The sequence below is a fragment of the Podarcis muralis genome, chromosome 3 (assembly GCF_964188315.1).
Source record: "Podarcis muralis chromosome 3, rPodMur119.hap1.1, whole genome shotgun sequence".
Taxonomy (NCBI): Eukaryota; Metazoa; Chordata; class Lepidosauria; order Squamata; family Lacertidae; genus Podarcis; species Podarcis muralis.
The window spans coordinates 18085018-18097023 of NC_135657.1; the positions used below are offsets into that span (position 1 = coordinate 18085018).

A 12006-nucleotide genomic window follows, 5' to 3' on the forward strand; every position below is an offset into this window, starting at 1 on the left:
TCTGTTCCTTGTATAGCAACTGGTTTTGCCCCATTTGTTTATCTTCAAAGTGGCACTTTTTATGTGTTTAATTATATTTATTGATCCTTGTCCAAAGATATACAAAAGTTCATATCCAATACAAAGTATCTTTTCATAATACACTGAAATAAAAGAGATGTTTAATCTAAAAAGGAACGGAGGTGGAAAGAAGAAGAAAAGAGTAAAAGGGGGGGGGGAGGAGGGAAGGAAGAACGAAAGAAGAGAGAGATGGAAAAAAAGAATAAAGAAAGATATAAAGACTCCCGGTTCTCTGTCCTGCAGCTAAATATCGTATTCACTCATTAAATTCCAACCACTTTATTTTCCATAAACCAATTTTTTTCAGTCTTCAAATCCAGATATTCCAAGTTCATTTTCTCGTTCACACAAAAAATCCATAAAAGGTTTACAATCCTTAATCAATGTCAGTAATGGTTTTTCTCTAATTAAACACATTAATTTTGCAGTTTAAGTGGTACTTCTTGCTGGGAACATTCTTGTGGCTTTGCAAATTCAGAAAGGAGTGGGGAAAAGCTGAGCACAGGGAGAAAAAGCAAGGAATTTTACAAACCATTCCCATCCTCGGCTTTCTGATAGCACTCCAGTTTGGGGAGTCTGTACCCCCCTCTTGATTATTTGGGTCTGCCTGTAAGGAGGACAGGTTTGCAATGACGGAGCTTGATAGTTCACAGCTGGAAGCTTGTAGAACTGGGTAAAATTTATGTTGAGTTTTGACTCTGGCAGTAAGAGCGTTTACAAAAAATGCTGGCCGGAGCTACCATCTCGTACTTGGAGTCCTATCTTTACAGAAACTGTGGCTATCCGTGAATCAATAGCTCTTCTCTTGACATGAGCGCTGCCTGTTTATGTTCAGCAAACAAGCATGAAATCTGATCTGGAAATCTGTTGGATGGGGATAAATGTTGGGTTTTCAGCTAATTATCTAGTCTAATGGGAGGAAATGGGTCTACAAAGTCTTTCCCCATTAATTCCTGTGTGTTTTAAAGAACTTTCCCCCCTTTGCAGCAGAATCTCTCTTCGCGTACCGGTAAAGATTCCAGTGCCGTTCACATTCCAATCGTGGCCATCAATGCAACCTGCATGGTGCGAGTCGCTGCCATTACAAATGGCGGAGTGGGGCCATTCAGTGATCCAGTGGCAGTTTTTATTCCAGGGAATGGTAAGTTGGACTAATGTAGCGTGATAATTAGCTAAGGGACACTTGCAGCCTGACAGTATCTTCAGGTGGAATTCAGTGGCCAACCTAGATGGCTTTAAAAGAGGATTGGGCGAATGAACAAAGCATAAGGCTTTGTTGTTTTTTAGTCATTTAGTCGTGTCCGACTCTTTGTGACTCCATGGACCAGAGAACGCCAGGCACTCCTATCTTCCACGGCCTCCTGCAGCTTGGTCAAACTCATGTTCGTAGCTTTGAGAACACTGTCCAACCATCTCATCCTCTGTCGTCCCCTTCTCCTTGTGCCCTCAATCTTTCCCAACACCAGGGTCTTTTCCAGGGAGTCTTCTCTTCTCATGAGGTGGCCAAAGTATTGGAGCCTCAGCTTCAGGATCTGTACTTCCAGTGAGCACTCAGGGCTGATTTCCTTCAGAATGGATAGGCTTGATCTTCTTGCAGTCCATGGGACTCTCAAGAGTCTCCTCCAGCACCATAATTCAAAAGCATCAATTCTTTGGCGATCAGCCTTCTTTATGGTCCAGCTCTCACTTCCATAAATCACTACTGGGAAAACCATAGCTTTAACTATACGGACATTTGTTGGCAAGGTGATGTCTCTGCTTTTTAAGATGCTGTCTAGGTTTGTCATTGCTTTTCACCCAAGAAGCAAACGTCTTTTAATTTCGTGGCTGCTGTCACCGTCTGCAGTGATCATGGAGCCCAAGAAAGTAAAATCTCTCACTGCCTCCATTTCTTCCCCTTCTATTTGCCAGGAGGTGGATGGGCCCAGTGGCCATGATCTTAGTTTTTTTGACGTTGAGCTTCAGACCATATTTTGCGCTCTCCTCTTTCACCCTCATTAAAAGGTTCTTTAATTCCTCCTCACTTTCTGTCATCAAAGTTGTGTCATCTGCATATCAATGGCTGTTCTCTGCCTCCAAGGTCAGAGGCAGTGATGCTTCTGAATGTCCGTTGCTGGGTACCACAAGTGGGGAGAGTTTTCTTGTGTTTGGGCCCTCCTTGAGGGTTTCTCACAGGCATCTGGTTGGCCACTGTGAGAACGGGATGCTGGCCTAGACGGGCCATTGGTCTGATCCAGCAATCTCATCTTTATGTTCTTATCACAACCTGGCAAATTCAAGGCTGTGCAATAAAAGTTTATTTGGAGCTGTTGCGCAACACACATGCTTGCCACCCCCATATCAGACTTTTTTGCAATAAGAAAAGTGTTGGAGAAATGCAGTGGAAGGCGGGAGACAACTTTGTTTGTTGTTGTTAAAAAAAATTACACTTTTCAAGTTTATACATTTCACTAATTTTATACATTTCCTTAATTTTACAATCATTTTGACATTTCAGAACTTGACTTCCTTCCCCCTCTTTCTGCGTTTCCTTAAATTTATTTTTTATAACTTCTGCATATCCAAATTAACCTAATTTGCTCATTTATTCACCTTCTTTAAATATATACTCTTATAAAACTGCAGGTTATCACAGTAATCCTGCCAATGTTTTTATCTGTTTACAATTTACCTGTGAACATTCAATAAACCATTTCCATTCTTTTATAAAAAGTTTGTTATCTTGATTTCTTGTTCTTCTGGTAAGTTTCGCCGTTTCTGCATATTCCATAAGTTTTTGTATCCATTCTTCCTTTGCTGGGATTTTTGCTTCTTTCCATTTGGGGGCAATTAACATTCTTGCCGCTGTGGCGTGAGATAGCTTTCGAATGACATAATGTTCCTCTACATCCTTGCAAACAAATCAGGGCTCATGCCGCGTAAATACTCTACTATGATTCTGTGACTGAACCGAGAGATGTGTATTGCAATATAGTCACATCTTGAACCTTCAATAGGGCCAGTTCGGAACAGGCAAATCTAGTGAAGCCATCCACTTGCACCTACTCTGAACATATTTGAAATCTTCTTGTGAATCTCCCTCATAAGCAGCTCCCCAGGTAGCTGATGTTGAAGAATCATCGCTTCAACACTCTCCAGGTCCCCAAACTGTATGAAGATCTCCACTCCCTTTTCTCTGTAACGCGTCTTATTGTCTTAGGTTTCGTATCTACTGCCTCTTCTTCAACTCCAGCATCAAGAAGCACACATTCACTGACGATAGTCCTCGGGTTTATATGTGGAGTTGTCGTCGTCGGGTTAATCCTGTATGTGTCTGTGATTATCAGGAAAAAGTTCACAGAAGAGACCAAGTTTGGGTAAGTACACACAAAAAAGACAAAATTCTAATCATTTTAAGCTTGGGAGCTGGTTTCTAGGGGCCCATTCACACCTTTAGCTAAAATTCACTGATTGGGCGATGCAAAAATTCACTGGGTTTCAGCAGCAATCTGCCATAAAGCTGGCATTAACGTCCACCTTTAATGTTGAGCCAGAAAACCTCCATGCATCTGGGATAGTCATAATCCCCTGTGATAAAAGCTACTTTCTAAAGTCTATATTAAGCAGGATAATTGAATAGAGGTCAGTGTGGTTGGCTAGTTAAGTGCTGAACTCCCAGGCTCAGCCCAAGACTTAAGTAAGTTAGGCTGAAATGGTATGCATGTTTGCATGTCAGTAAGAGCCATTGAGCACATTGGGGCTTACTTCTGAGTAAAACTACAGAGGTCTGTAGGACTGACTCCCCAGCAAGAATGCACAGGATGGCAGCCTTAAGCATCCGTTTAATTTCCTCCTGCTGAAACAAAATTGGATTTAAATAAACTGGATTTTAGTTCCGTCATGAGTAGTAAGAAAGGACACAGAGCCCAAATTCATGTAATGAGTAGATTTGGATAATAGAGGCTCTGTAACCTTTTTTGTGAAGCATGATTCAGTTGAGCATGTGATTGTGAACAGTTTTCTGACTGCTAAAGGTTTTAATTGTCCTGGATATTTTTACAAAATAATAAAAACACACAGTCAAGTTTCTCTGAACTTAAGGCCACTCTAATCTGCACCCTCTGCCTTAGGTCCCCTTTTGGTCATTCTAAAATTGGGAGGAATCAGGAATCAGAGGAATTGGGAGGAATCACAGGAATCAGATTTATTTTAGGGGGGCAGCCCTCTAGAAATAGAACAGGTTGTGCTTTGCAACTGTGAATCCTGTTTACAACACACACCTCTTCTGATCCTTAGTCACTTTTAACATGGGAGGCTGTTGTTTTATCCAAGGATTGTTTTCTTGCATCAACAAAGGCCCATTGTAATCCTGGCTCACAAAACTCCTTCCCTTGTGACCTTATACAACGAAGTTCCAAACAGATCAGCCCTTGCCCTTTTCTCGTAAGACCTTTTGAAATGAGCAGCTGTTCTGAGTGGGCCAGAGAGAGAGAGAGAGAGAGAGAGAGAAGTATATTCCTAATGTGCCTCTGAAAACCGGGCTGTGGCAAAGCCTTGATGCAGAATAATAATGCCCTAATTGGTGTTTGTGTACATGTTTCTGCACATCTGTTCAAGAAGGACAAGGTGTGTTTCCCACCCCCGCAAACTTACACAGATCTAACTTTTAAGAGATTGAACCCTGGAGAATCATAGCGAACAAGTCGCTGTGACATTTGTTTAAAGGGGTGTGGAACTTTTTTCAGGCAGAAAAAAAAAGGTTTTTCATTCTTATTTGGGCAACATGCACACTCTGTCCTCTCTAGGCATTGCCAGTGTTTAGGACCCGTTCCAGAAGTATATGAAGCAGGGATGGTGAGGGGTGTTTGGCTATTAAAAGAGATGGAGAGGAGAACTTCTTACAGGATCAGTGTGACAGCTGCCACCACCTCCCTCTGCTTTCCAAGGCTTTAAGGCATTTCCTCCTTGCCAGCTCTCTGGCAAAAATGTCTTTAGACAGCAGAGTGTAGGGAGGTCAGGTCACTCCCTTCCCCATGCATTCCTTTAGTGTAGAAAGCTACCCTCCCACCAACTCTTCGTATCCATATATTTAATAAACAGATACACATCTGGTCTGCCCTTTAGCAAGTTATACTGGTAGTGCAGTGGCAAATTCAGAAGTGCAGTGTCGCTTCATGACAGACCCTTCTAAGACAACAGTATAATCCTACAATTATGCAAGAATAATATTTAGAGATGCATTGCAACTCCACACACTGTCCTTCATGCGGGCAAACAATTTGGCACTCCAATGTCTTATTTTGGCGCAATGTAAGTTGTATTTTCCTTGCGGTTCAACTGCACACAATGGAACGTGCACATCATTCTGTCGAAACTGGAGCACCTTATGTTTTCAGTGTCTCTAAATGCTTTGCTTTGGAACATACAGAATAACTCTTCCTTGGTGTTCTCCCTTCTACAGAATGACCCTGAGAGCCGCTCCTTAATGGCTGACTCTCCTCCTTTTACTTTCCTCCTTTCACTCTTAAGTGAGAAGACTTCTTAGCAGTGGGTAAAAAGTCTCCCTTTCCCTGCCGATTGGGTGGCTCTAAGTTGCTGGAGACAGGGAGGTTGCTGGGACCCTGCTGCAGAAATATTAACAGGTCTTCGATTCCTCAGACACCTCTGAGCTACACCACCTTTCAGTAAAGACACTTGTTGAGTTTGGCTTTAAAGTAAACTTATTGCCTTCTTTGCAAAACTCCCAATAGCTTAGTACACTTGAGTGGTGCTATTCCAAGTTGCTCAGTTCCCAAGCTCCATCACATCACCAAAACCACAGCTTTTTGGAGGGCACTATGGGTGATTTGAGCTCGGATATTGTGAAATGTTGGTCTTTTGTGTTCTGTTGCACTGATCTGGGATATTAGAGGAAGTAAGGAAACTGAAAGTTTGTATTGGCTGGGTACATGGATGGCACAGATGACTCTCTTAGTTTTGTTTAGATAGAAACTTCCCTCTTGGGGTGAATATTGTTGTTGTTGTTGTTGTTGTTGTTGTTGTAAATGTCTCTTGCAACCTTCCTCCCAAAGGTGCACAGAGTAACAAACAGCAAAGCAGCAAAACAATATAATTTGAAATAAAATATAAACATATTTCAAAGACTAAAAGCTCTAAACATTTAAAAACAATAAGAATAGTCACTTGAGAGGTGAGGGGCAGGATTTCAGAAAAAGGTAAACCTTTTATTGTGTGCTTCGTCCCTCTTCTATGATTCTTACTCCTTTTCTTTCTTTCTTTCTTTCTTTCTTTCTTTCTTTCTTTCTTTCTTTCTTTTTGTATGCATGTTAATTGCTTTCAGGTTAATCGATTTGGCCTTTCCAGCTCAGAAGGTCTTGGTTTCTCTTTGAGAAGCTTGGAACTGCGAGCCAGGAAGGGAAAACACAACAGTGTACGGAAGCGAAAGTTTATAGGGTTTTACATTGCTATTCATAAGAGCGTGGTTATAGGAATAGGAAATGAATAATCCACATAGCTTTCCCCCCCTGCCCCAAAATAGCTGAGTGACTCAGCATTCTTTCATAGTCAAGTTTAATTCAGGAGTCTATTTGAGGTAAAGTAATGGAACCGAGTGTATTGGTCAATCCATTCAAAGGAAAAACATGAGAATAGTGACGTTTCCTATTGTTTTTCGTTCATTGTGAGCCCAACACCTGTCTGTGACGACCCCTGGGCCTCATTCTGCAGCTGTGAATCCCGTGCTTTCCAGAGAATTCAGGCTGAGGGGAATACTGTTACGGCGCCATGACAATGTTGTGCTTTCTGTCCACCCACCCGCTCTTAGGTACGCCTTCAGCAGTGATGAGTCAGAACTGGCTGTAAGTTACAGAGCAAAGAAGTCCTACGGCCGCAGAGCTGTTGAACTGACACGTAAGTTTTGGATGTGTCACTACAGCTGCTTAATGTTTTGTTTCTTTATTTAAAAAAAAAATCAGTGGTACAATAGTACCTCAGGTAACATACGCTTCAGGTTACATACGCTTCAGGTTACAGACTCCGCTAACCCAGAAATAGTACCTTGGGTTAAGAACTTTGCTTCAGGATGAGAACAGAAATCGTGCTCCGGCGGCGCAGCGGCAGCAGGAGGCCCCATTAGCTAAAGTGGTGCTTCAGGTTAAGAACGGACCTCCGGAACGCATTAAGTACTTAACCCGAGGTACCGCTGTAACGCATTTGGTGGATTAAAATTATTTATCTGAGGCCGCCCTCTGGGTGCCCCCTCCAAGATGGAGGCACAGAGGGTGGCAATGATAGACAGGGCCTTTTCAGTGGTGGCTCCTCACTTGTGGAGGACCCCTAGAGAGATTCCCCCCCCCCCAGCACCATCAGTAGTATCCTTTTGTTGTCAAGTAAAACATATGTCTTCTCCCAGGCGTTTGGCGGTTGACGGTGCTTATTGATGGAGATATATATGTACAATGCTGCTGCCTGCCTTATGGGTTTTTTGTATGGCTTTTATCTATGCTATGCTAGACGCTCTTAAAGTTTTATAAGTCACTTGCTGATACTCTACTTTTCTTTTTTGGTAAGGAAGAGAAAATCCCCCTCTCAAGGGTCAGTCAGTCACTAGATTATTCACCCCTGCTCTGAAGTAGAATAGTCAAGGAAAAGCTGTACTACGTAACTTTGCAGCTTGGTGTTGACTAAGCTAAAGTTAAAGCAGGGGTCAGCAAACTTTTTCAGCGGGGGGCCGGTCCACTGTCCCTTGTGGGGGGGCAGACTTTTTGGGGGGGCGGGGAAATGAACAAATTCCTATGCCCCACAAATAGCTCAGAAATGCATTTTAAATAAAAGGACACATTCTACTCATGTAAAAACACACTGATTCCCGGACCGTCCATGGGCCGGATTTAGAAGGTGATTGGGCTGGATCCGGCCCCCGGGCCTTAGTTTGCCTACCAATGAGTTAAAGCATAAAAGAGGCCCCCCGCTTCCTTGGGTGCCAGCAGGTGTCCTCTGGTTGTCTTAGGCTTTTGAATCAAAATGCATGCCATCTCCCTTTTCCCCAACTCATCGGAAGGCCTCTCTTGCAGTGGGCAGCCTTGGTGTGAGCGAAGAGCTACAGGAGAAACTCCAGGATGTTGTGATTGTTAGGACCAACCTGGCTCTGGGGAAGATCTTGGGAGAAGGTAAGAATGGCATACACTAAGTGAGTTCTTCTGCTCCCCCCACTGGCAGGAGAAAGCTCCTGCTTGCCCTCTGCTGGGCAAGGTGAAATCTAGCCCATTAGCATCTAAAAGACCAGACTTGCTCCCTGGGAAAACACCAAAGGGTTGAAGCACACTTAACTCACAGGAAAGGCTACATCATCATCATCATCATCATCATCATTATTAAATTCATTATCATCATTTCATTACATTTCATTATTTCATTTCATTATTTCAAAAAAGTTTTTATTTCTACTTTTCAAGTTTATACATTTCATTAGTTTTACAATCCATTTAACATTTCAAAGTTTGACATCCTTCCTTCCCCCTCTTTCTGCGGTTCCTTAAATTTATTTTTTAATATCTTCCGCATTTCCAAATTCATTTAATCTCCTCATTTAATTATCTACTTTAAATATATACTCTTGTGAAACTGCAGGTTATTAAAATTTGTATCTGTTTGCAATTTTTCTGTAAATATTCAATAAACCATTTCCATTCTTTCATTAAAAGTTTGTTATCTTGATTTCTTATTCTTCCGGTAGGTTTCTGCATATTTCCGCCATTTCTGCATATTCCATAAGTTTTTGTATCCATTCTTCCTTTGCTGGGACTTCTGCTTCTTTCCACTTTTTTCATTTCTTTTCATTTCTGTACCGCTTTATATTTTTAATTTTAAAATCTCAAAGCGGTGTGCAACGTATACTTAAAACTTCAAATAAAACCATCCAGAATGAAACATTACTTAAGAGAGCCCAATAAAGCTAATGACTGATTTCTAAGTGCAGTACAGATATAAATGCAAGGTGTTTTTTCCCCTTCTTCATTTAGGGGAGTTTGGATCAGTCATGGAAGGGAATCTCAGCAATCCTGATGGAACTACCCAGAAAGTAGCTGTGAAAACTATGAAGTGTAAGTACCAGTAGATCTGGTAGGCCTAGAGTTGTTTGGGGTTTTTTATAAGAAACATTCAGATGCCCCTAGGTGTGTAGCGAGCGGGGCCGGATTTAGGTTTGATGAGGCCCTCAGCGACTGAAGATAATGGGGCCCTTTATATATATGTCCAGCTGTCCTTTGCCAACAACAAATTGTTGCTGTTTTTTGTGTTGAATATGTTGTTGTTGTTTAGTCGTTTAGCCAGGCACTCCTATCTTCCACTGCCTCCCACAGTTTGGTCAGACTCATGTTTGTGGCTTTGAGAACACTGTCCAACCATCTCGTCCTCTGTCGCCCCTTCTCCTTGTGCCCTCCATCTTTCCCAACATCAGGGTCTTTTCCAGGGAGTCTTCTCTTCTCATGAGGTGCCCAAAGTATTGGAGCCTCAGCTTCAGGATCTGTCCTTCCAGTGAGCACTCAGGTCTCATCTCCTTAAGAATGGATAGATTTGTTGAATATATGCTATATGGTAATTTATGGACCTAATAGGTATCTAAAGCCATTTGCACATAACAAAATATGTATTTTATCAAAGTAATTGTTGAACTGAAATACAATTAAGATGAAGTATATTAATAGTGAAATACGGATGGGGCCCATTACTTACATCATAGGAGCCTACACAACACAAAACACTGTTGCTGTTGGTAGGTTTTATTTTATTTGTTTTTTATCTTATATTTTGGAAATGTACATCCCGGTTTTTTTCCTTTAAATTTTTTGGGGGCCCCCAAGAGAGTGGGGCCCTAAGCTATAGCTTGTTTAGCTTATATGTAAATCCGGCACTGGTTGCGAGGGAGGTTTGGCAGTACTGTGGAGCTTCTCTAAAAAAGAAAATGATAGAAAATCCTTCTAGATTTAAAAGTCCAGCAAGTACATGGAGAGATCGATGGCCTACATATCTCAGCACAGAAGACATAACACGGGGTAAAATTATTACAAGCAGTAATCTAAAAGCAAAGTTTTCTTCTCTGTGTGCGTGTTCCCGAGACATGTGAAGTTACAGTGCAGAAAATACGTTAGGAAAAGCTGCTTGGATAGAAAATAGATGAAGCTAAAATGGAGGCCAGAGCACAAAGGACATCGACTCTGTTCCCCAACATCCCAGAAACCTTTTCCTGCACACATGGATTGGTTCCTTTTAAACCTCCCCCTTGCTCACAACTAAACTGTATTGGTACACAGAAGGTGATGAGATGAACACTTGGCAGAAACAGTTTCCCATTGTTCTTAGGGCGTCTTGTGAAGGTCACTCAGAGCTGCAAACAAATTATCTTTTCTACCCTGGTACATGGTTTCAGCTTGACTAAAGCCTTGCCAAGCCTTCTGTTCCCATGTTCCAGCATGGGATACAGGCAGATAAAAACATTTCTGCCTTTAGGACAGGCCTTTGGACCTGCTTAAACCGTGAACCAGAGTTCTCTTGACGAAAGTTTGCTTCCCTCCCAGCCCCAAAATTCCTGATGTGATTGCCTCCATCAAACCGTATTTTTCGCTCCATAAGATGCACCTGACCATAAGATGCACCTAGTTTTTAGAGGAGGAAAACAAGAAAAAAAATATTCTGAACGCAACAGTGGGTGCATGATTTTTTTGGTGCAGTCTGTAGCCATGGACATGCTATGTGATCTGATGGTGAATTTGGGGTGACCCAATGTAAAAATCCTGAGGATCCATGGGCTTTTACCTCCCCCCTCCCAGGCAGCCCCCTTTATCGCTAGCGTCCCTTATCTCCCTCCCCGATCGCTTACTGATCAGCTGCTTCCTTTCAACACTCACTTCCCTCTTGTTTGCCTTAGTGTCTTTTCCTTAGCTGGAGCAGTTTTTTGCTCCTCCTTTTCTTCTAATTTCTCTCTCTCCTCTCCTTGCAAGTTCGCTGTCTTTATCTCTCCCCCTCCCAGGCAGCCTCCTTTATTGCTAGCGTCCCTTATCTCCCTCCGATCGCTTGCCGATCAGCGGCTTTGTTTCAACACCCACTTCCCTCTTTCAAAAAAAAAAAAAAAAGCATGATCTGCTTTTCGCCCCTGGGCAATTCAGCTCCAGGGACCATGCATTCGCTCCATAAGACGCACAGACATTTCCCCTTACTTTTTAGGAAGAAAAAGTGCGTCTTATGGAGCAAAAAATACGGTACTTGCCCTAAAAACTGAGCTCATTAACACCAAATCAGTGGTGCCCACAGCCCTGCTTTGAGAATGGGAGCCCAAAGAGGTATTAGAAAACTGAGCTTTTCTTGCCCTAAATCTCTCTTTCATTCTGATACTTCCTCTGAATCCATGGTCCTCATTCCCCCAAAAGAAGGGGAATTGGAACCTGAAGTAGTCACACATTTCTGGTTTTGGGAATCCGAAATCGTAGAATAAATTTGCAACAGAATCTGATGATATTGGAGTTATCTTAAAAATACATATAATCCTGTAAGGATCAAAGTTAGAGTTTTGGGGCTTCGGAGATCTGGATCCCTATTTAGCCACAGAGTGAAAGGGTTGCTTTCTGAACACAGAAAATCTATCTTGAAATATTCAGCCAAACTATCTAGTTATGCCAAAAAAATGTTGCTGAGGTAACAACTCCGGTCTGGATATATGGTGACCTTTCAATAAACTCACAGTATGTGTGAGGGGGGAGTATGTTTTGTAATTTCTAGCCAGGCAGCCTCTTCCTTTCATAGTTAAACTGGCAAATGCTGGAAAAAAAATATATATCAGGACAATGCCTTGCTTTTGCCCTCTGTTGTTCACTGTGAAAGCCTTTGGCCATATACAATAAATTTAATGGATTGATTGCCACAGGCAAAGGGATATTTACAATTTTTAAAAAATGGGGAAGGGGGTATTACCCT

General features: G+C 42.1%; 1 protein-coding gene across 4 annotated transcripts in view; it reads left to right on the top strand.

Moving 5' to 3' along the window:
* MERTK (MER proto-oncogene, tyrosine kinase) overlaps positions 1–12006 on the top strand; it is a 52107-nt gene that overhangs the window by 29522 nt on the left and 10579 nt on the right. For 2 of the 4 annotated variants that reach the window (XM_077925501.1, XM_028724922.2), the window contains 5 exons: positions 1048–1201; positions 3260–3416; positions 6863–6948; positions 8112–8207; positions 9060–9140. In XM_077925501.1, the coding sequence (XP_077781627.1) occupies positions 1048–1201; positions 3260–3416; positions 6863–6948; positions 8112–8207; positions 9060–9140 (574 nt within the window). The remainder of the gene's footprint in view (positions 1–1047; positions 1202–3259; positions 3417–6862; positions 6949–8111; positions 8208–9059; positions 9141–12006) is intronic. The other 2 variants (XM_077925499.1, XM_077925500.1) reach the window with 2 other exon arrangements.